The sequence below is a fragment of the Anabrus simplex genome, chromosome 3, assembly GCF_040414725.1.
Source record: "Anabrus simplex isolate iqAnaSimp1 chromosome 3, ASM4041472v1, whole genome shotgun sequence".
Lineage (NCBI taxonomy): Eukaryota > Metazoa > Arthropoda > Insecta > Orthoptera > Tettigoniidae > Anabrus > Anabrus simplex.
In genome coordinates this window covers 397,943,072-397,969,057 of record NC_090267.1, presented here as the reverse complement: position 1 = coordinate 397,969,057, position 25,986 = coordinate 397,943,072, and the positions used below count along the sequence as shown (strand labels likewise).

The 25,986-nt window shown below is 39.3% G+C and overlaps 1 protein-coding gene across 4 annotated transcripts in view; it reads left to right on the top strand.

Moving 5' to 3' along the window:
* The window catches only part of LOC136866427 (uncharacterized), a 102,534-nt gene that overhangs the window by 46,894 nt on the left and 29,654 nt on the right, over window positions 1-25,986 (top strand). For 2 of the 4 annotated variants that reach the window (XR_011017941.1, XR_011017940.1), the window contains exons 2-6: window positions 19,710-20,039; window positions 20,156-20,522; window positions 24,175-24,365; window positions 24,446-24,765; window positions 24,848-25,104. The exons of 1 other annotated variant lie outside the window; for it this stretch is intronic. Coding sequence is in view for 1 of the 3 variants with exons in the window: in XM_067143353.2 (XP_066999454.2) it covers window positions 24,952-25,104 (153 nt within the window). In the remaining 2 variants the exon portion in view is untranslated. Of the gene's footprint in view, window positions 1-19,709; window positions 20,040-20,155; window positions 20,523-24,174; window positions 24,366-24,445; window positions 24,766-24,847; window positions 25,105-25,986 lie in introns of those variants that run through there. One more of the 4 variants, XM_067143353.2, reaches the window with a different exon arrangement.

The following is a 25,986-nucleotide window of genomic DNA, read 5'->3' as shown; positions in this document are numbered from 1 at the left end:
ACGGTTTCAACTTGTCTTTCCGTTCTTCTATAAATAATACGTGTTAATATTTTGTAGGCGTAAGATACTAAACTAATAGTGCAGTAGTTTTCAAACTTGTCAGCACCGGCTTTCTTGGGAATAGGTATAACAACATTCTAACGAGAATCAGATGGCACTTCATGTATCATACATTTTACACACTAAATGGAACAACCTCTCCATGCTGGTTTCTCCTAAGGCAGTCAGTAATTCTGAGGGTATGTCATCAATTCCAGGTGCCTTATTCCTACTTAGGTCTCTCAAATTCTGATCTCAAAATTGGGTCTCCCATGTCATCAGCATCAATAGCCTCTTCTTGTTCCAGAACACTATCATCTACTTCTTTACCTTGATACAACTATTGGATATGTTCCTGCCATCTTTATGACTTGTCTTCTTTCCCTAGAAGTGGCTTTTAATATTCATTCACCTACTTTTCATTTCTCCAAAGGTTTCCTTGATTTTCCTGTATGCAGCATCTACCTTTCCTACTGCCATACAAGCTTCAACATCCTTGCATTTCTCTTTCAGCCATTCTTCCTTAGTTGTCCTGCACTTTCTATCTACTTCATTCTTTGTTCGCCTGTATTATTTTCTGCCCTCCTCATTTTTTACATTCTTGTACTACTTTTGTTGTTCGTCAATCAGTTCTAGTATCTTTTGAGTTATCCATTGTTTCTTAGGTGATCTTTCCTTTCTTCCTAACTTTTCTTCAGCATCTTTATTGATCTCATTCTTCATGACTGTCCATTCTTCCTCTACTGTTATTCCTTCACCCTTTTCATTTAGTCCCTGTGTTACATATGCCTTGAAACAATCCCTCACACTATTTTCTTTCAACTTGTCTAGATCCCACCTCATTGCATTCCTTCCTTTCTTCAGTTTCTTCAACTTCAGATGGCATTTCATGACCAACAGGTTTTGGTTGAGTCCATGTCTGCTCCTGGGAAAGTCTTGCAATCCAACACCTGGTTTCTGAACCTCTGCCTAATCATAATGAAGTCTGATACCTTCCAGTGTCTCCAGGTCTCGTCCATGTATACAGCCGTTTTTTGTGGTGTTTGAATCAAGTGTTAGCCAGAACTAAATAGTGATTGGTGCAGAATTCAACCAGCTGACTTCCTCTTTCATTCCTTTGTCCCAATCCAAATTCTCCTACTGTATTACCTTCTCTTTCTTGGCCTTCCATTGCATTCCAGTCTCCCATCACAATTAGATTCTCATCGCCTTTTATTATTATTATTATTATTTATTATTATTGTTATTATTATTATTATTATTATTATTGAATATCCAAAACAGTTTGGAACCCTATTTTACATAGTATACTAGGTTTATACTTAAAGTACATATTCAAATTACAATGAAAATGAATTCAATGTATCTAATTGGCAGAAAATGAAGTGGATGAAGATAATAAAATATTTGTCAATCAATCAATCAATCAATCAATCAATCAATACTGATCTGCATTTAGGGCAGTCGCCCAGGTGGCAGATTCCCTATCTGTTGCTTTCCTAGCCTTTTCCTAAATGATTTCAAAGAAATTGGAAATTTATTGAACATCTCCCTTGGTAAGTTATTCCATTCCCTAACTCCCCTTCCTATAAATGAATATTTGCCCCTGTTTGTCCTCTTGAATTCCAACTTTATCTTCATATTGTGATCTTTCCTACTTTTATAAACGCCATTCAAACTTATTCGTCTACTAATGTCATTCCATGCCATCTCTCCGCTGACAGCTCGGAACATACAACTTAAAATACCAATATAAATGGTCCGTTATTGGACATCATAAATTTTCCAGCTAGCTCATTCTTGGTTGCCAGCGTTTCGCCCTCGTGTGCTAGGGTGGGCTCATCAGTTGGTACCTAGCACACCTACCAATATGCTGGCTAGTGCATACCGTGGAGGCCACTGTGTAGGCTAACTGGAGCCACCGGCAGTGCCAATGCACTAAGAGACTTTGTCTCATCACTAAAAATTGATGCCTGCTTGGCCATCAGATGATATAGATGTTGATTCCCATAGGGAATCTGAAATATTTGTCCTGAATGAGCAAATTTATAATACCAATATAAATAACGCTGGCAACCAAGAATGAGCTAGCTGGAAAATTTATAATGTCCAATAACGGACCATTTATATTGGTATTATAAATTTGCTCATTCAGGACAAATATTTCAGATTCCCTATGGGAATCAACATCTATATCAACATACAACTTAGTCGAGCAGCTCTTCTTCTTTCTCTCAATTCTCCTCAACCCAAACATTGCAACATTTTTGTAACGCTACTCTTTTGTCGGAAATCACCCAGAACAAATCGAGCTGCTTTTCTTTGGATTTTTTCCAGTTCTTGAATCAGGTAATCCTGGTGAGGGTCCCATACACTGGAACCATACTCTAGTGGGGTCTTACCAGAGACTTATATGCACTCTCCTTTACATCCTTACTACAACCCCTAAACACCCTCATAACCATGTGCAGAGATCGGTACCCTTTATTTACAATCCCATTTATGTGATTACCCCAGTGAAGATCTTTCCTTATATTAATACCTAGATACTTACAATGATCCCCAAAAGGAACTTTCACCCCATCAACGCAGTAATTAAAACTGAGAGGACTTTTCCTATTTGTGAAACTCGCAACCTGACTTTGAACCCCGTTTATCAACATACCATTGCCTGCTGTCCATCTCACAACATTTTCGAGGTCACGTTGCAGTTGCTCACAAACTTGTAACTTATTTATCACTCTATAGAGAATAACATCATCCACAAAAAGCCTTACCTCCGATTCCACTCCTTTACTCATATCATTTATATATATAAGAAAACATAAAGGTCCGATAATACTGCCTTGAGGAATTCCCCTCTTAATTTTTTACAGGATCAGATAAAGCTTCACCTACTCTAATTCTCTGATATCTATTTTCTAGAAATATAGCAACCCATTTGGTCACTCTTTTGTCTAGTCCAATTGCACTCATTTTTGCCAGTAGTCTCCCATGATCCACCCTATCAAATGCTTTAGACAGGTCAGTCGCGATACAGTCCATTTGACCTCCAGAATCCAAGATATCTGCTATATCTTGCAGGAATCCTACAAGTTGAGCTTCAGTGGAATAACCTTTCCTAAAACCGAATTGCCTTCTATCGAACCAGTTATTAATTTCACAAACATGTCTAATATAATCAGAAAGAATGCCTTCCAAAAGCTTACATGCAATGCATGTCAAACTTACTGGCCGGTATTTTCAGCTTTATGTCTATCACCCTTTCCTTTATACACAGGGGCTACTATAGCAACTCTCCATTCATCTGTATAGCTCCTTCGGCCAAACAATAATCAAATAAGTACTTCAGATATGGTACTATATCCCAACCCATTGTCTTTAGTATATCCCCAGAAATCTGATCAATTCCAGCCGCTTTTCTAGTTTTCAACTTTTGTATCTTGTTGTAAATGTAATTTTTATCATATGTAAATTGAAATATCTGCTATAGAACCAGTACCCAGTTACTATGACACCTTCACCACAGCTGTAAAGAGATGCTCAAGGATGTCTATCCCCCGTGGTTGTCGAACATCTTATATCCCCGGGCTTACTTCAGATCAAGCCACCCTACTTGCAGAATACAGCAACTTATTTGAAGAAAATCCTTTCAGTGAAGTAACCGTGGAAGCAGGGAACAAGGTTATTTCCTCTATTTGAGAGACCAAAAGGGATCAGTGGATACAAACTATTGAAAACTTGGACCTGAAAAGAGACAGTCATAAAGCTTGGAGACTTCTGAGACGTCTAAGCAATGATCCAACCAAGACCACCGCACATCATAATATCACTGCTAACCAAATAGCACATCAGTTACTGCTGAACGGGAAGGCAACCCACAAATCACAAAAACCGAAACTGCAAAGAGAAGAGCATGAGGAGAGCGACGACCTAACATCATCACTCAGCATGGAAGAATTAGAGAAGGCTATCAAACAGAGTAAAAATGGAAAATCAGCTGGCTTGGATGATATACGAACTGAGCAAATTAAACACTTTGGCTTAATGACAAAGAAATGGATTCTCCAACTCTTCATTAACTGTTTGAGCAGAAACCAAATTCCAAAGATATGGCGGAAGAGCCGAGTGATTGCCTTGCTGAAACCTGGTAAAGAAGGGAATGATCCAAAGAATTTTAGACCAATTGCGCTACTATGTCACCTTTACAAACTGCTGGAAAGATTGATCTTAAATCGCCTATTACCTGTAATTGACCCATTACTTATACCTCAGCAATCTGGATTTCGTCCTGGTAAAAGCTGTACTGGACAGTTATTAAACCTCACACAGTTTATAGAAGATGGGTTTGAGGCTCGTAAGGTGACAGGAGTGGTATTTGTTGACTTATCAGCAGTGTACGACACTGTCAACCACCAGCTACTATTAGTGAAGGTCTACAGTCTAACCAAGGACTTTAACTTAACAAGACTCATCGCCACTCTTTTGCAGAATCGCAGGTTCTTTGTTGATTTCCAAGAACAGCGTAGTCGATGGAGACTACAGAAAAACGGTCTTCCGCAAGGAAGTGTGCTGGCTCCAATTTTGTTCAATATATACACAAACGACCAACCCATAGCCCCCAATTGCAGTAGCTTCTTGTATGCTGATGACCTCGCTCTAGCCACTCAGAGAAGAGATTTTGAAACAGTGGAGATCACCCTCATGGATGCCCTTAATGATCTTTCTAGATATTACAGCACAAACCAGCTTAAACCGAACCCCTCAAAGACACAAGTGTGTGCTTTTCATCTGAGAAATAGGGAAGCTACTCGCAAGTTAAAGATAGTATGGTCAGGAGTCGAACTGGAACACTGCGAGTCTCCAAAATATCTAGGAGTGACACTTGATAGATCTCTTACTTTCAAGAAGCACTGCATGAACTGCAAATCAAAAGTCTCCACCAGGAACAATCTTTTACGGAAACTGGCCAGATCACAGTGGGGTAGCCAACCTGAAACCATCCGAACTTCTGCAATGGCACTATGCTATTCTGCGGCAGAGTATGCGTGTCCTGTCTGGTATAATTCAACATATGCCAAACAGGTGGATATAGCTCTCAATGAAACTTGCAGAATTATAACAGGTTGTTTGAAATCCACTCCAGTTGAATGGCTCTACCACCTTGCAGGAATAGCACCTCCTTCTGTTCGAAGAGAAATAGCTGCGAACAAGGAAAGAAAGACAATGGAACAGGAAAGGACCCATCCTCTATATGGGCATGAACCGCATCTGCAACGTTTAAAGTCAAGGAAGAGTTTTCTCAGAACTTCAAAGGAACTTAGAACCACTACTGAAAAAGCCAGGTTGCAATTATGGAGGGCTACATCCTACCTTCCTCCTGGCTGGATAAGATTTTCTGAAACTCTACCTCCTGGCTACGATGAAGAATGGATGACCTGGAAGTCCCTGAATAGACTGAGATCTGGAGTTGGCAGATCCAAGGTTAATTTGGCAAGATGGGGCTATATAGATCAAGAAAAAATCCAATGTGACTGTGGAGAAGACCAGACCGTCCAACATATGCTCCGGTGTCGTCTATGTCCAGCCTCCTGCACAGAAGATGAACTATATCAAGCATCAAAAAATGCATTAGAAGTGGCCAAGTTTTGGGCAAATGTAATATAGTAATTATAACTGTGTACAACATGTATGTTTCTGATACGAGAATAATAATAATAATAATAATCATATGTAAATTTCATTACTTCTTTGGCCTTAGTCTCCTCCTCTATCTCGACATTATCCTTGTAACCAACAATCTTTACATACTGCTGACTGAATACTTCTGCCTTTTGAAGATCCTCACATACACACTCACCTTGTTCATTAATTATTCCTGGAATGTCCTTGGAACCTGTTTCTGCCTTAAAATACCTATACATACCCTTCCATTTTTCACTAAAATTAATATGACTGCCAATTATGCTTGCCATCATGTTATCCTTAGCTGCCTTCTTTGCTAGATTCAATTTTCTAGTAAGTTCCTTCAATTTCTCCTTACTTCCACAGCATGGCTTCTTAAATGAGACAGGGGTTTTGATAACGCAATGTTGCAATAATTTAAATAAGAGTTCAAGTCATGTCTTCTTCTTTCAAATCCAGCACATTCAAACAGTAGGTAGTCCACTGTTTGTGAAGATCCACAGACACACATGTAGCCATCGGGACGATTGATTCCAAATCGATGAAAATAATAACCAAATTTGCCATGACCAGTCAGAAATTGAGTTATTTCAAAGCTTGGCACTAACACGTTACTTTGCAGGTGGTTGAAAACCTCAGGAAAGAATATTTCTCTGGTGACTTGGCCTCCAGTGGAAGAAGTTCAAATGTTGTTCCATTGATGGATTACATGCTTCTTTATGATGTTTTTAGCGTAGCTAGGTGACGTTTTGTCATAAATAAATTCCAAATTAGATGTAGCTGCTGCTTTTGCCAGAAGATCAGCTTTCTCGTTTCCAGATATTCCACAATGACCATGAATCCAGTCAAAACAGATGTGCGGACTTTGTTGAACTGTGGTTCTGATAACTACAGCTATTGGATTCATATTATATTTGTTATTTATCACATTCAACATAGCTTGCGAATCACTAATAATCAAGATTTCTTGTTGTTAGATTTGCAGCATTCGATTGCAGATTTGATCGCCCACAGTTCAGCCAGGAAAATAGAGCAAGTGGAAGAGAGTTAGTACTGGGATGAGAACACCTCAGAATCGTTTTCATGAACAACGAAGGCGCATCCAACTTTGTCCTGTTCATCTGTGCTTGGTATGCGAGATCCATCCTTGTAAATAAAGCAGTCATGGGTAATTGAACAATTTTTCATAAATTAAGTTTTTGAAGAGACTTGGGTGATCAGATTGTAGAAAATGACAAGGTTGCGCTAAAGTGGTATTCAGAATGGGCATTGGTGATACTTTGTTTTTCTTCAATATAGTGAGTTCAGCTTTTGCTATTGCCATCAGAAATAGTGGCTCAATGCCTGCAATAAGAAGAGCTGCATCAGTAGAGGTGGTACGGTAAGCACAGGAAATACGAAGAGCAAATCTTCTCTGAATTTGCATCAATTTATGCTGAGTCCATTTCTTCTCAAGTGTCATTTGAAAAGAGGAAACAATACAATATCAGAGGTACAAATGCAGTATCATAAATAATTCTTAGTACCTCTGAATTTAGTCCCCAAGAAGGTCTGCAGGCAATAGCTAAACCTTGCATAAACTTACTGCCTTTGTATTGTAGTTTGTTGAAATGGGCCCTAAAGGTTAACTTCTTGTCAAGCACAACTCCCAAATAAAGAATATGATTTTCTAAATTTTAAGCTTTCTGTTTCCTTCTCTTTGTAACAAGTATGGCCTTTGTTTTCTGGGGATTAAATTGTAATTTATTATCACAACCCCAAGTAAATAAAATGTCAAGAGACAAATTTGCTCTTACTCTCCGGTCCTGCATATTATCTGCGTCATCAGCGTAGGCCACAACTTTACAACCAACAGGAAGACGTAAAGTTAGAAGGTCATCGTATCTACAACTAGATCCTTGTGGGCAACCCCTATTCAGGAGCTTTGAAGAGACTGCTGATCCGACTTGGAAGTTTAACTTTCCAATTTTGGAAATAAGATTGTATTAATTTATATAAATTTTTGGGACAGAGCTTCTTTTTCAACTGAGTCAGAACTTTTGACCACCAGGCATTATCAAATGGATTGGAGATATCCAGTGATATTAGGATAGCTACTTCATGCATGGAGAAAACAGTCTCAGCCCATTTTGCTATACTAAGAACAGCATCTTCTGTTTATTTTTTCGGAGTAAATCCGTACTGGCATTGACTTAAATGATTGTTGCTACATAAGTGGTACATGACCCAATCGACTGTTAACTTCTCGAAAATCTTCCCCAGAACTAGAAGAAGGCAAATAGGCCTAAAAGTTTTTACACTAAACATTCTTGAAATAATGCCTTTAGGGATTATTTTAACAGTTGCAATTTTCCAAGATGTAGGGAAGAGGCTGAACACCAAGCACGTATTAAAAAGGGTGTCAAACAGGGAAGGAAAACACAAGTGGATATTTTTGATAAAGTTTGCCAATAGTCCATCCCAACCTGGTGCTTTCTTGTCATTTTGTGAGAGTATTATTCGTTCAACTTCTTGGCGGGAGAAAAGCACATCATCTGCAGTATTAGGAGGGAGAGTGGAAAATAATATAATGGCCTTTTGCGTTTCTGTGTTGTCATCTTCTTCGGAGCAGAAAGAGTTGATAAGAACATCAGCAGTGTCAGAGAAAGATTTTGTAAAACTGGTGTCTGATTCAGTTGAGCAAATAGTATTATTCAAGTTTTCACGATTTCTTTTAAATTTATAAACAACACCCCAAGGATTACATTTCATAGGGAGTGAGCAGAATTCTTTCCATTTTTCTGATTTCCTTCTTATTATCAAATTCTTGTACTCTTCCTTAACTGCCAGATATATTTCTTTGTATCGCTGATGGAGAAGAGGACAACGACTTTGTTTGTAACGTCTGTGACAAGCAAGAAAATGTTTACACATGAGTGTTAGCTCTTCATTCCACCAGAAATTTTGAGGATTTTTCTGAGATATTTTTGGTAGATTTGCTTCAGAAATTTTGATTATAGCATGAGTTAGTTCATCTGTAGCTTTTTTTGGGTTTCTACAGTATTGCAGAATTCTATTTCTTTTGATATTCTAAGTATACTTCTTTAGCACCCTGTTGAAAGTGAGCCCATTTGATGTTTTTTTTCTTGTATTTTCTGGTTAAATAATGAGAGGCGTTCACTACAGGCTAACTGGCCGTAGACTTCATATTTATTATAATTAAAGAATGGTCGGAGAAAGTTGGCAGTCACTTACTTTCCAGATGCATATAAAAGAAAGGAGTGAGGAGTTACACACACTAATGTCTAAAAAGCTCTGAGAATTTCTCTGCATATATGTTGTCATGTGAGGCAAATGGAGGAGGATAGGTTACCTAGGAGAATAATGGACTCTGTTATGGAGGGTAAGAGAAGTAGAGGTAGACCAAGACGATGATGGTTAGACTCAGTTTCTAGCGATTTAAAGATAAGAGGTATAGAACTAAATGAAGCCACAACACTAGTTGCAAATCGAGGATTGTGGCAACGTTTAGTAAATTCACACAGGCTTGCCGACTGAACGCTGAGAGGCATAACAGTCTATAATGATAATGTATGTGTGTATGTATATGTAGGTATATCACCTGTATTTAGCAAAATTAAGTTGCTGGCACAGCAGAAATCATGAAATAGTTGTCATTGAAAAGATTGCCCCAGGATCCGTGTTTGGCATTAATATCACCGGTTATAAGTAATGGCTTCCCTTTTAGCCCGTGTATTAGTTGAAGAGCATTTATATCCTCAGTAATATCGCGTTTAGAGTCAAAGTAAACATTACATATGTAAAGCTCCCGTTGGCCAATGGTTGTACATACAACCACTCTATCAGCTAAGCAGAACTGTGACAACAAGACATTCTGAGATTTTGTAAAAATTGCTGCCCAGATTTTTTCCAAAGATGTAAGGTTTCTTGATGTATGAATAAGAAAGCCTTGTCCAAATCCCATAACTTTATTGTGCCTGACGTTTGGTTCTTGTATGCATAAGGTTGTTCTATCATTTATTAGAAATTGGATATAAGTTCCTGCGTTGGAACGAGAGACTTGTGCAGATTTTGTTGATGTATTATAAGTTCAGCCATAATTAATTTTAGATTTCATTATATTAAATACCTTCTTGTAGACAGGGCACTCTACAGATGTTGCTGGATGTTGAATGTTAAGACATTCATACTGACGTCTTGTGCGGTTTCTCTTGTTTTTAGACTTGCAATTTATGCATTGGATATTCATTTTTGAACATTCAAGAGCATTATGTGCCTTAGAACAGTGTGAACAGATCTGCGGTTTATCACAATTCGAGGAGAAATGACTGAATCCTAAGCAATTATAGCAACGAATGACGGAGATGTATTCATTAAAGCTACACCTAGTGTATCCTGCATAAAACTTGTCACAATTCTGTAAAGCCCGAAAAATGGCGGGACTAACTTCTATAACTACATACTTGGTGCTGCCATCACCTTTTACATACTGTATTAAATCTTCTATCTCTTCGTATATTCTTTCGATTTCTTCATCATCTGCTGAACTAGTAGGCATATAGACCTGCACTATTGTGGTGGGCATTGGCTTGATGTCTATCTTGACCACAATAATCCTTTTACTATGCTGCTCATAGTAGCTTACCCGCTGCCCTATTTTTTAAATTCATTATTAAACCTACTCCTGCATTTCCCATGTTTGATTTTGTGTTGGTAATTCTGTAGTCGCATGACCAGAAATCCTGTTCTTCCTGCCAACGTGCTTCACTTACCAACTATATCTAACGTTAGTATATCCATCTCCCTTTCAGATTTTCTAACCTACCACAGCGAGTCAAACTTCTAACATTCCTCGCTCCGACTTGCAGAATGTCAGTATCCATCTTCCTGATGATTGCCCCTCACGTGTACTCCCCACCCAGAGATCCGAATGGGGGACTATTTTATCTCCGGAATATTTTACCTGGGAGGAAGTCGTCGTCAGTACATCATTCATACAGAGAGAGCTGCATGTCCTCGGGAGTTAGTTACAGCTGTAGTTTCCCGTTGCTTTCAGCTGTGTAGCTGTATCAACACAACTAAGCCATGTTAAGTATTTTTACAAGACAATATCAGTCAATCATCTAGACTGCCGCCCTTGCAACTTCCGAAAGGCTGCTACCCTTCCTTTCGATGAACCATTCATTAACTTGATTTATATCTTGATTTATAGATTTCATTTTTGTTCCGTATTGATAGCCACCAAATATCATAAAAAGAAAGAAAGGTTCCACCTAATCAATAATTTATTATTACATGTATGATGGAATATCACATGTATAATAGGACCGGTTTCGACTTCTTACAAGGTCATCCTCAGCTGCATTAGAATCCTATGTTTGCATAATGCCTCATTCCTAAAAGCTTAATGACATATTCTGAAATTTAACAACATTATGTTGATTACACTTTTGCTAAGAGTTCCAACATAATACAATGACGCAATATATACATGTAATTATAATAAAATGGATTCGTCTTTTCTTTCTTTCTAATGCATAATGTAAGAATAATTTACCATAAGCTTTTTCCTATTCAGTTAAAACAAGTTCCATTCTTTTAGGAATGAGGTATTATACAAAATGCAAACATAGGATTCTAATGCAGCTGAGGATTATCTTGTAAGAGGTCGAAACCAGTCCTATTATACATGTGATATTCCATCATACATGTGATAATAAATTAGTATTGATTAGGTGGAACCTTTCTTTCTTTTTATGATATATATGAACCATTCATTAGTCTGGTTTCTCGTCAGATACCCATCCTATATGGTTGCACCTTCAGCTCGGCTACCTGCTTCATTGGGACACACAAGCCTCCCCACTGCGGCAAGGTCACATGGCTCACAGGGGAGGCATTGTGGACTATTGCCATAAATTATAGTTTCCATTGAAGAATGGGCATGGGAATTCCATCCCATTCCTCACTATGGGCTTTTCAAAGACCAGTGAGAGTATGTTAGATGAAAATCTAATTGTGATGAAAGACTGGTAGGCAGTGGCAGCCCAAGGAAGAGAAGGTATTGTAAGGAGGATATGAAGTGGAACAAAGAAAGGAAGGAGCAGGTCGGTTCGTAGAATTCTCCTCTGATCATTATTTAGTCCTTACTAACACATGGTTCAGGTGAATCAAACATTGGCTGGATACATGGACCAGATCTGGGGATACTGAAAGATATCAAATAGACTTCACCATGGCTCGGCTGACATTCAGAAACCAGATGTTAAATTGCAAGACTTTCCAGGAGCAGACGTGGATTCTGACTACAGCTTGGTGGTATTGAAATTCTGTTTAAAGTTGAAGAAAGACAAAGAGGTGTGATGGGATGTAGATTTGAAGGAAAAGAGAGTGAGGGAAGGTTTTAAGGACTAAATGGAAAAGGTGAAAACAACAAAGTAGATGAAGAGTGGACTGTTCTGAAAAATAAGATCAATATGGCAGCTGATGAAAAGTTTAGAAGAAGGTGTACAATATCAAGAGGAATCGGTATATAATTCATGTGTTACTAAGATTAACTGATGAATGGCTGAAGTACAACACTATGAATGAGGACTGCAGTAAGGCATACAGGCAACTAAATGAATGAAGTTGACAGAAAGTACAAGACATTATCAAGGAAGAATTGCTGAAGGAGAAGTATAAATGTGTTGAAAGTTGTATGGCTGCAGGAAAGATAGATTCTGCATATCGGAAAATCAAAGAAGTTTTTGGAGGAAGGAAAACTCTGTGTATGAATAATAAGAACTCGGATGAAAAATCACTTCTAGGGAAAGAAGACAAGGCAATTTACAGAGTGCGCACAAAGTCAGTATACCCCTACTTATTATTTATTTTATTTATTTCTACTGTCAGATACTTTGATGTGCAAATACAAATGTAATGTAAAGATCCACTAATTGAATGTACTATTTATTCAGATAAAAGTTATTACCTGACAGCAAATACTAGTACATGTTTTGTCCACTTAGTGGACATCTTCAGGTAATACCATCTGTACTAAACCATTTCACTGAATTGTTAAAAAGACCAATGGAATTAAAGTCTATGGTGAAAATAAATCTAGAACAAAACATCAACTTAAAATATGAAAAGAAAGTGCATCTGTCAAGTTGTAAAACATCTCACATATTACTGGCAAGCTAATCACTAAAGTCTCAAAATTGTTCTTTGATGTGTTGATACACAAGGTCTTGATGTTGTAAGAACCAAATTACATGTAACAAAGTGCATAAAAACATTTCAAATTAGGATAAACATCCTCCTGTGGCATGGATCAGTCTTATTTTATCTTGCGGTGAACTTCAACAGGGAACCATTGAACCTTTTGAAGATTGAGATCTAGCTAATGACAACCGCATGTAACACATGAAACGCGTGAGATCTAAAAACAAAGAAAATATCCAAATTAAAGACTAAAGAGAAAGAACCTAAACTTTTAATATGTAGATACTTTGATTGTTGACAGCAGCTGGTGCCAAAATAGTGAAAGCATGGCTGATACACGTGATTATACTATTGAGGAACGTTTGCTGGCTGCTGTGTGGATTCATGAGCATAAAATTAATGGCAAATCAATTAAAAATGTGGGAGATGATTTTGTTGCATGATTTGTGAAAGCAGCACCGACAAAGAAGACGCTAGCGTGGGAAAAGAAAGCCTTTTTTAACGGCAGTGTTTGCTATGTGCCGAGAAGTGGAAGACCATCCACCAGACTTGAACTTTTTGCTGACTTGGAAAAATCTGTCGAACAATCTCCGGTCAAATCCATACGGAAATGTGCGTGAGAGTTGGGGATACCTGAACCAACCATGAGGAAATACATCAAAGTGGATCTGAAAATGAGGTGTTGGTGTCGATTGAGTGTCAGTGAATTATCACATGATGATTTGGAGAGACGTGTTGATGCTTGTGGTCGGATGCTGCAACAATTCCAAACAGTGGCTCAGAAGGCAGAAGTCATGTTCACTGACGAATTTACGATGTATCGCAGCTCCCATAGTTGCAATGTTTACTTTTAGGGAAAGGAAAAAAACCACTTTTTTTTCAGGAAATAGAGGAAAACCCACCTCACGTCATGATCTGGGCCGGAATGGCACTAACGCATCTGTTTGGCCCATATTTTTTAGATGGTTCTGTTAATCAGAACAGTTACCTCCAGCTGGTTCATCCCACAGCTGAAAAATGCGGGAATCTTAGATGTCATTTGGCTTCAACACAATGGGGCACCAGCTCACTTTGCAGTGTATGTTCAACAAAGTCTGAACGCATTCTTTGGGAATCGCTGGATCGGTCGAGGATTGGACAATGATCCAGCTCCTCTTCCATGCCCACCAAGGAGCCCTGATCTAACAATAAGCGATAATGCACTGTGAGGTTATATCAAGGAACATGTGAGGAAGCAGAGATATATTGGAATTGATAATCTGAAAAATACGGTGCTTGAAGCTTTTCAGACAGTGACCCCAAGGATGTTGCTTAATATGATCATTAGAACATGATGGCATATCCAGCTATGCAGAACCATGGAGGGGCACATACAGATGTTTTAGATTCCTAAGATGTAAGGAAAAATAAATAAATAATGAGTATATGTACTTTTATATCATATCAGTTTGAGTTTAATTTAATATAGCAGTATACGAACTTTGTGCACACCCTGTACTTGTTATTCAACAATTGTATCAAGGGAACAAAGTAGATGGAAATATGATTACAAATTAAATTTGTATTACAAAACTGTAATTTAATTTTTCTGATTGAGAATATGGAAGAAAGAAAAGCTGTAGTTCGGTGGGAGAGTGAAAATTAATCCCTGAGTCAAATTGTGCAAGTCGCATATGAGTCATAATTATAGTTTAATATCACTGAGTCAGCTGAAAACAAAATGCGATGATGAATAGTGTTCTAAGGACCTAAAACTTTCAACAATAACATTATTGACTGGCTATTGTTAGTCGAGTGTCCCTTCTGTTGTCACCCATCTCCCACATTACTGCCACATTTATACAAAGCTACTCCTTCCAACAATGGATTACTCATAACTCTTATGGCTACTTCCATTGGTGTGTGCCAGTTGGTACCTCAACTCATCTGTCCAGGTGACCTTTTACCAGGCTTTGAGAGTCCGGAATTAAATGGGGCCTCAGGTACACCTGTCAACATCCCTCACCATCTAATGGTACAGGAATCTCCTATCAGATCATGATCACTGCACAGCCTCCCATAATATATTGAGATTGGTCAGAAGAGACTTCAGGGTGCACACATTCCTGTTGACAGCATTCCTGTTATGTTCAGTAGGATCTAGGGAAGCATTCTCCTATCTGTAGTGTGTTCATTGAACAAATTGGCCACAATTCAGGAGAGATGGGCTGGCTCCCCAAAGCTTCGAGTGTATCTTGGAATCTTATGCTGTATCGCCACCATCATCCGGTCGAATGTGGGTACTACAGGCTACTATCCAGATATCTCTAAAATTAAATTACCGAGCTCGATAGCTGCAGTCACTTAAGTGCGGCCAGTATCCAGCATTTGGGAGATAGTAGGTTCGAACCCCACTGTCAGCAGCCCTGAAAATGATTTTCCGTGGTTTCCCATTTTCACACCAGGCAAATGCTGGGGCTGTACCTTAATTAAGGCCACGGCCACTTTCTTCTCACTCCTAGCCCTTTCCTGTCCCATCGTCGTCATAAGACCTATCTGTGTCAGTGCGACGTAAAGCAATTAGCAAAATAAAATTCAATTGCTTGCAAGGGTATATGGTATCAGACACAACCCTCTCCAGAGAGTGCATGAAAATGAAAACAATTTTTAAAAATATTCCTACAACACAGGTTGCTTACCTTAGAGCAGAGACGTACGGTAGCAGTGTTTCCCATTTACTCCTACAGGAATTACTTACCATAGAGATTGGCCTCTCATTATTTCATTTTGATACTGTACAGCTCCCATGTGCTGTAGCTGTTCATCTGTGAACCTGTGCATTGCTGAAGGTCCATGCCCTGACAGTGCACCCTGTCCGGCTAGCTTCAATAAGGTGTGCCATTATTAAATGTTAAACATTTAATAATTGAACTTCAATACGGTCAATATGAAAATAATCACTTGTAAAAAGGTGTGCCTTAGACAGGTCAATCGCGATACATGATGGTCCTTGTGACTTGAACCTCGTTAAGATGTCTCATGGGACGTACTGGTTGACATACAACATTCTCAGATGATCGCAGTAGTCTGTATACTCACAAAGACACACGGATGCACCGCTATTCACTTTGTTTTGAGGGGTCACCTGACAGTTTAATGCATGGCTAAGCCTACAGATGGAGTATAACTTCAATTTGGCATACCCTGTGTAGCTAAGGTCTCAAGGTATGCTGTACGATCATTGGAACCCCATCTACCAAATTAATGTTCACATTTTTTTGAACTGTGTATTTACAAAAATATAAGTGACAGCATAGTATTTATGTCTCTGATAAATATGATTTGTGATTATACACTATAGTATTCATCGTACAAACAGTTTGCTCAAAAGTAGTCCAAAGGCAGGATGAAATGAGCTAATATTTATGATTAAATGCCTCCAGATTTGCCATGTAGGTTGTACTAAAATACTCCAAAAAACTGAAGTAAATTAAATGTAGTTCATCACAATTGGATGTGATAAAACGGGCAAATGTACTTAACAAGCCAGTTGTCATAGGCAATGCATTATGCTGAATGCTTTCTTACTGGTGAGGAAGCAGTAGAGCATTGACGTTAACAACGGCAGGCAAAAAGAACTGTGCGACAGCACCCAAAAACGCTATGACAGTGGTGAGCACTGAAGGAGCAATACCAGTATCTCAAAAATCAGATGAACGTTTGCATAATAGAGATTGCACTCGTATGCCATCGTCACAATCCAAGTATTCCTGTTTATCCGGCACAGATGACCCTTAATTTGTTCCATTGAAATTGACCAGTCATTTCTCATACAAGTACCATCATCTAACAGATGACTTGAATTGTGTTGATAGGAGGATTTTATAAATTATTTTCTTTAGTAAAGTGATAACCGTCAATACGGAATGAGATTCATAACTTGCAAGTACCATATTTGTCATATCCTTGTGACTTATATTGTGGTCTGGTTCCGAACCAATGCAGTAAGGTGAATGGTAGGAAAAAAAAGAATTTTGCTCTCATTTGATGAGATATAATATGAGAATGGAAACGGCTTGTAGAGCCTATGCAAGAAATTTGGATATGAGTTATAAGGTCAGGTACAGAGAACGAAGAATCATATAGAAAGAGCAACAGGCGTGGATTCAGGTTTCTTTTTGACACTTGCTATGAACACAAATGCCTTTACTGGTGGGACCTAGTGTTTACAATGCACTATGTCTTCTGGTATAGGCTAGAGCAATTTTGTTACTTTCATTGACCTGTCTCGGTCTTATCCTTGGCTTTGACAATATGAAAGTGACTGAGGTATGAGCAATGCTAGTAGTGCAATTCCTTATGCAGCCAGTCTCTGCTATGAATAGTGTGAAAATGTTGCTCATAGGGTCGGTTGATGCATGCCTTTCAGTGAGCTTGGCAGACTGATATGTAATAGCAACTTCTGGCTCGGTAAGGAAAGCACCAGGAAACTACCTCACTCCTCATTTCCTTAGTATGCCTCTTCATTGATGCCTAGGCCATCTGTGCCAGCTAATGGCGGATCTGTTGAGGATTCAACCAGTCTTAGGGCTGAGGAATGAACATGCATACATAAACACAATGAATGGAAGCAACCAAACTTCTTTCTGCAGCACATCATCACATGAACAGCAGCCCACAGGTTTCGTTACAGAATTTGTGACCAAAGAATATATCACCAGGCATCACCTCAATGCCTCTGCACGCACTGTGGAGTGCACTGTCGGAAGTATCGCATACTAGGTTGCCAAGCTAAAGGTTTATGCAGATGATAAGAATTTCGGCGATCAATCTATTATTTAATGTACACGGTGTGATTAATAAATCTTATTATTATATAGTAAAATGCAAAGAAGCCAACAGTGATGATGAAGGTATGATGATAGTTTAATTTTGATCTGTTATTTTAGCGCTAATAGTTCCTTGTTAGGTTTTGTCACAGTAAAACTTGAGTTAATATCCACTTAATCTTCAATAATTTTATTTTTTCTTTATTTGCATCATGCTTTTTATTAACTTCTAACATAAAAAGCTGCCTGAAAGCAAGGGTTTAAAAGTATTTAGTAGGAATTTGTTTTATTTTTATTAAGTCCTATTTTAGTGTTATATTTGACCTTTTCTTGGTCTTTTCCTCAAATGTATTACTTTTTGTGTTTTATTCATCCTTTAAATACAGTATTTACTCCTGTAATTTTTCCTCACACATTGCGGAATGCACTGTCGGAAGTATCGCATACTAGGTTGTCAAGCTAGAAAGAAAATTTGGAAAGAAGATTCACATATTTGCCCCCCGCCCCCCCCCCCCCCCCCTTGTTTTATCTAGGGTTTGCTCCACTAGTTGTGAACCACGGACTTATCTAGTCTTCGTGATTCATGCCGATGTATGGAAATCGGGAATTAGTTTGGAAATTTCATGTTTCCCATGCTAGGAGAGGAGGAAGTGACAGATTACTCAACATTCCAGCGCCCGGGGCCAGAACACACCTATGACTAGAACTGGGAATGGAGCAGTTGCTCCTATGATTGCAATCGGTAGTGTGAGTGCAGCGCTCCCTCCGGTATTCTCCGGTAGTAAACTGTTGATTAGAAACCAATCGGTGCTTTGGAGGGTGAGCGGAGGACGGAGGAACAATACTGAATATGTGCTCGCTTGCCGTTCCACCTGTGGTGCGCAACGGATGTGCTAGCGACATAGTAAATACTGCTTTATAAGCATGATGAAGGCGAATATATGAAATATATACATTCTCATTTATCGTTTGTGTTTAATTTGTCGATTATTTTTGTAACAATTTGCTTTACATCATGCCGTCTTATGATGACGATGTGATAGGAATGGCTAAGGAGAGCAATTTCTAGGAGTGAAAATGGAAAATGACGTGAAACTGTCTTCAGGGCTGCCGATAGTGGGGTTCAAACCCTTTATCTTCCGAATGCAAGCTGCCAGCCATGTGGCCCAAACTGTGCAGCCACTCGCTCAGCGAGTAGATTACTAGAAAACTGATTAAAATGCCAAGAAAGATGTCTGATGCCTGGCATTATTTGATGTATGTGAAGAAAACAAATCCACAAAATGTAGGCTGTGTGGTAAGGTTTGGTATTTTTTTTTTTTTTTTTACAATTGGCTTTACGTCACACCAACACAGATAGGTCGTATGGCGACGATGGGATAGGAAAAGTCTAGGAGTGGGAAGGAAGTGCCCATGGCCTTAATTAAAGAACAGCCCCAGCATGTGTCTGGTGTGAAAATGGGAAACCACAGAAAACCATCTTCAGCGCTGCCGACAGTGGGGTTCAAACCCACTATCTCCCGGATGCAAGCTCACAGCTGCACGGCTCTAATCGCAAGGCCAACTCGTCCAGTAAAAGGTTTATTCTACTGTGGGGAAATATCTAAACTAATGGAATATGTGAAAAGGGAATGGTGATGGAGTGAGTTCATGATCATAAAGTCGTTAACAACATCCCTGTTGCAGTATACGATTAGAGCACGGAGGAAAAGAAAGACTTAGTCCATTCTTTGCCTCTGTTTGTGGCAACTGATATGAAATATGTATGAATTGTGGAGGATAACGTGTTTACACTGTTCATACGTAAATGAAACCCTCGATATCGACGTCCATCACACCACACGTTGTCAGATGTTAGTAATACAAATGCGTCACGTTTGTGTTATAGACAGGCAATGGAATAGGCCTGATTATGTTTAGACTATCTAGGTTCAAACAACAATAAGTCATACCCTCTGTGGTGTGTTCCAGGTTCATATGCTACAGCTTTATCCGGATATAAGGGTAAGAAGTGCTAGCGACACATGTCGCATCAACAGCTGATTGTTGGTCATCTGACAGGACAGTGACAGCTAGTGTTGGAAAAAGGAGCAGTTGCACCTGTGATTGAAATGATTTCAATATTGGTTGTGTGAGTGTAGCGCCACAATCGGTATTCCCAGGCACAAATCGGTCCTTTGGAGGTTTTGCGGAGGACAGGGAAACATTACTGCTAGTTACCTTGCTTACTGAGAACACTGCGTGTGGTCTTGTGTGCCTTGTTTCTACAGGTGACGTACTAATTTGGAGCGGGTTTATGATGTAAGTACCGTAAGCCATCTGCTGTACAAATATAGAAGAATATATGAATTTAAACAGCCATTCAAGGGCTGTTCTGTTTACTTTAGCATTTACTGTGACTGTGTATTTTATTGCAGATTACTGGAATTGAAATGCCGAGAAAGCCTTCTGATATGTGGCTTTTTTTTAAATTGTGGGAAGGAAAGAAATCTGCGAGATAAAAGCTATGTGGTAAGATTTATTACACTGGCGGTGGAACATCCACTCTAATGGACCATGTGAAAAGGGCCCACAAGGAAAATCTCGACGAAGTGACCTCACGATCATGTTGTTAATTCGTACGTTTGCAGCAGTAAAGAAGAGAAAGATTTAGATCATTCCTTGGCTCTTTTCGTACCAACCGACATGCAACCTTTGTAAATTGTGGAGGACAAAGGGTTTAAAAAGTTCGTATGTAAATTAAACCCACTGTACAAACTTCCATCATGCCGCACTTTGTCAGATGTAAGTAAAAGTAAATTACAAATGTATCATGTTCTTGTTACAGTTAGTATACAGATATGGAATTGAATACACCTGATTATGTTTAGAACATCAAGGGTGTATAACAGATAATAACTTCTGAGATGTTTTCCAGGTACATATGCCAAAGCTGTATGCAGACATGCATGTGAAAGTTGCTAGCAACGTGGATAAAGCTAAGCATGTCGCATTAATGGCTGACTGTTGGTCTATAGGATGCTAAAGGGTTTATTGTGTCACCTATTCAATACATTATAAAATTTTAAATATTTAGGGATTTATTACCATTTCCATTTGATTGAGACATGTTTCGCCCTTCTTTGAGGGCATCATCAGTCATAGTACCACCTCAAGGTATAAATCAGGTACCAGATTAGTAATTAAATTGTAAATACTAAGATACAAACTTAACATATTACAATGGAAAAAATAAATAAAGCATTGTTCAGTGATGATACAGATAAACAATATATGTTTATAGACACAGTAGTCGGCACCAATGCGTAAAATCACAGGGTATTTTAGCAGTGTCCAGCAGTGGTGGTCCGAAGAATAATAATGCCCAAAGACATAATAAATTTTCCGCAATGAGTACCCACATGAGGGACACTGGCCAACACTTCACCACAATAGAACAAGATTTAAAAATCCTAAAAAGAGTTTAGAAAGGCAAACTAATGACTGAATTTGAGAACCTATACATCTTTCTAGACCAACACTTCAATAAAGACAAAAACCTCAGTGAGATAATAGATATTTAAAAAAACCCTTTATATCAAATTCCCACCTTACTACAAAAAATGAATTTTCAAGGCAACAACTTTTCTAAAATCTTTAATACCATATCAACTCACTCTTCCAGCACCTTGACAGACACCCCCCTCCTCCTTCCTCCCCCATTCCCTCAAATTCTCCCACACGCAATAACAGCAAGCCCATGCCTCCTCCCACCCAAGCACTTCCCCCTCCAATACGACCCCATCGATACATTATGAGAAGTAAAAACCACAAGACCATCAAAAACACAACACCCAACACAAATAACATCTCAACTGCATTAGAAAAAAAGACATCAACACTATCCACGTAATTTTCGTGTCCATACCCTCACCTCCCCCCCTCTTTTTTCAACTCAGCACCGTATCAACCAACACTCCCAACACATTACAAGCTCACCCCTCCACTCTACCTCCCACCATTCCGTCAACTCTCCTCTGCGCATGATCTTCGCCCATGCTCCTCCCTCCCAAAACTCCCCACACCCCGTTGCCAAATGCACAAACACATGCGCAGAATACCGGCTGAGCCTCCTTCATAGTCAGTCAGCACTCACTAACGAGTAGCTTATCAGCAACACATCGGGTATGTAACACTAACATTTACTCTTCTTTACTTACTTAGATCTATTCTTTGCAAACCAATTTAATAATAACATCTTGATTACAGATAACTTCCACTCCATCCAACACAACTTTCAACAACACAATAGAATCCAGCATGCACCGGCACTAACATGGCGTGCCACTACGGCTCCACTTCACAAACAGTAAAGAAGATATCTTGTACTAGCTATGACGCTCCGACTCTGTAGTATTGTATTTTTACATTTAATCCCTCCACCACGGATTATACAATAAGCAGCTCCATTCTATTTTACTAGGTCAGCATCACAAAACAAAAACTTCGTCCTGATGTCCCTCATGTTTCCATTTACGGCATAATATCAGTTTAAAGTCTCACCAGCATTCTCACACTGATTTTTCACATAGTATTCAAAGTTATCATGAAGTTAACAGACCTCAAAAGTGAAAGATTATAACCCCACAACGTATTCCCTGAAAATACAATTATCAACAAATAACTGCCGTCACTGTTGCCTTTCAAAATGCACCATATACTCAATGACCTTCCATTTTGACTACACTAAATTTATACCTAAGCGTCATGACACCCAAAGAGTTTCCTTCCATGCCAACCAAATTCACCGTGCTTATGGAGCCATAATCATGAACCCGGGACTTCAACCTGACAACTTCCAGTATGACTACGCCTATGAACCTCATTTGATATTCTTGAGAAAACGGTGGAATATTATTCTCAGCCCCCAACAGTTATGAACTGAGGTTAGACCACTCTGCATATTACTGTATAGTGTTAATGCTGCAATCGTCAACCAATGGCTGAAACAACGAGAAGCACTTGGTGTCAGATATTTTGTATCCTTTCTCCCCAAGCTGCTCTCTTGTAAATATGTATTATAAGCTTGTAATTTCCCAGCTGTTCAATGGAATATTGTAAAATTACTGTATAATTACCCTGTCAAACTGTGATCGTTCAATCAAAACGGCAGTAATTAGTGTTATGAACACTGACGCCAGACACTTTATACCCTTTCTCCCCAAACTACTTTCATGTAAATATGTGTATAGACTTTATAATAATTTCCTATGATTTTCTGTTAGAGTAGCATCAGTTATTCTTCGGACCACCACTGCTGGACCCTGTGATTTTACGCATTGGTGCCGACTACTGTGTCTATAAACATATATTGTTTATCTGTATCATCACTGACCATTGCTTTTTTTTTTTTTTTCCTTTGTAATATGTTAAGTTTGTATCTTAGTATATACAATCTAATTACTAATCAGGTACCTACCGGGCGAGTTGGCCGTGTGTGTAGAGGCGCGCGGCTGTGAGCTTGCATCCGGGAGATAGTAGGTTCGAATCCCACTATCGGCAGCCCTGAAAATGGTTTTCCGTGGTTTCCCATTTTCACACCAGGCAAATGCTGGGGCTGTACCTTAATTAAGGCCACGGCCGCTTCCTTCCAACTCCTAGGCCTTTCCTATCCCATCGTCGCCATAAGACCTATCTGTGTCGGTGCGACGTAAAGCCCCTAGCAAAAAAAAAAAAAAAAAAAAAAAAAACAAAAAAAAAAACAGGTACCTGATTTATGCCTTGAAGTGGTACTATGACTGATGATGCCCTCAAAGAAGGGCAAAACATGTCACAATCAAATGGAAATGGTAATAAATCCCTAAATACTTAAAAATTTATAATTTATTGAATAGGTGGCACAATAAACCCTTTAGCATCCTACATATACTATCTTCAATATGGTTTAACAATGATATTTATCACTTGCAATGACTGTTGCTCGTCTAACAGACAGGACAGTTATTTAACCATGACAGCTCACTTTTTGGTTGACAGAGAATTCAAATTTGCATCTCTTGAGACGTCTGTGTTGAGAGGTGCATATACGGCAATCAACCTAGCCGGTCACATTTCTGAGGTGATTTCGTCCATGGGGCTCAGAGGAAAAGTACCGGCTATAACAACGGATAATGCAGCAAACATCACAGCTGCCATCAGATGTCTCAACATCCGTAATTTACCATGCGTGGCACACACTCTAAACTTAGCAGTCAATTATAGCATTAACAAAACAGAGTCACTTCCTGTCTTGATAAATCTACATATGTTCTGACACTGTATCATTTTTCAAGTATTCCCATTATGTTCGTACGTAATGCCATTAGACTGTGCTAACAGAGTTTTCAGGGAATTAATTATTTGTAACATTATTAGCCTACGTATGTATATAGACTTGTTGTATTTAATTTCTCAACAGGCAAAGTACTGTAGCTAATGAAAAATTGAGGATTGCCCAGAGTGTGGCCAGTGTGGCAGAACTGCGATTGCTACAGCAAACCCCAACGCGCTGGAACAGTAAATTGGCAATGATCCGGAGACTGCTGGAAGTTAAACAGCCAATTATAGTAGTGCTGTCAGAACTTACAAATGGCCCTCGGTTAATTACAGGTGGGAGCAGGTATTATTGTGAGCAATAAATAAGGCATTAGGTTTGTGGCGTTATAAAGCAGTTATCTATCATGTTTCAGCGGAAGAATGGAACATTTTAAGAGAAGTGTGCTCCATCCTCTGCCCACTCGAAAAGATGACTGTGATGTTATCAGGGCGACGTTACATCACGTCGTCCAAAATAATTCCTATGGTGCACGGGCTATTCCTCCCAGTTTCAGCAGAAACTCCCAAAACTGAGGTAGGGGAGTACTTCAGGACGAGTGCCTTGGAAACTATAACAGAGCGACTCATTCAGTATCAAAGTCGTTTTGTTTCTCAAGGAGCGACTCTCCTATACCCAAGGTTTAAGAAAGCGGCTTTTTGGGTACCTGATCGGGCTGAAGAAGCGCATATGCAGGTCAGTACATTAAGCATATACTCAGTCATCAAATACATGCTTTGATTATTTTCTGTTAATAATATATTCCTTCTAAATGCAGGTGGAAAATGAACTCAAAACTGTTCTCCAAAGGCGGCAGGACAATCCAACAATTAAGCTTCCACCTCATCAGGTAGTTGGGGAACTGAGGATCTCCTTCCTTTTATGGAAGATAAGGTAGCCCAGCATAAGACCACAAGTACCACCAAATCTGATGCGGTAATACGGCTGCGCCAGTATTTAGAGATGCTCCCTCTTCCAAGCTCAATGGATCCCTTCAAGTACTGGGAGGAACATCAAGCCACTCCACTACATGAGGTAGCAGTAGGTTCCTACTTTTTTCTTTTTTTTAATGCTATTTGTTCGAATCATCGACCTAGAAAGATCTTTTGCCCCTACTTGCACCATATGTGGGTACCTGCGTGTATTGTGTAAATGGCAGAAGTGTAAAGTGTTGAATGTGAGGTAAGGAACGTTAAGGACGACACAAACACCCAGTCCCCAGGCCAAGAATATTAATCATTTACAATTAAAAACCCTTGACCCAGCCGGGAATTGAACCTGGGGTCGCCAGGTAACAGGCGGACGCGTTGCCCCCTACACTACGGGGCTGGACATGTTCCTAACTTATTGTTCCAGCCATGTCCATGCCTGCAGAAGAGATGTTTTCCACAGCGGAACAAATCATATCTGCTAGGCGAGCATCATTATTACCTGATCGTGACAAAATGATGATTTTTAATCATGCAAATGCCCACTACATGAATGACTAAACCTGTTACTATTGTTACATTTTGTGTACTTTCATCTACCTCGGTGTTACACGTGTTTGTTTCCACCATCAAACTACAATAATAAGGTCAGCTGCGCAGAAGGGGTTTGATTACCTCATTCAGCCATTCTCGAAGTGGTTATCCGTGGTTTCCCACTTCTCCTTCAGGCAAATGCTGAGATGGTACCTAACTTAAGGCCACGGCCGCTTCATTCCCACTCCCAGGCCTTCCCTATCCCATCGTCGCCATAAGACCTGTCAGTGTCGGTGCGACGTAAAACAAAAACAAGAAAAAGTATCTGCGACTCTAAGTCTCATGCTCCAGGACACTGGCCTTGAGGCGGTTGAGCAGGGATCCCTCGCTGAGTCCGGGGGAAAAACCAACCCTGGAGGGTAAATGGAAAGACAAATTATTATTATTATTATTA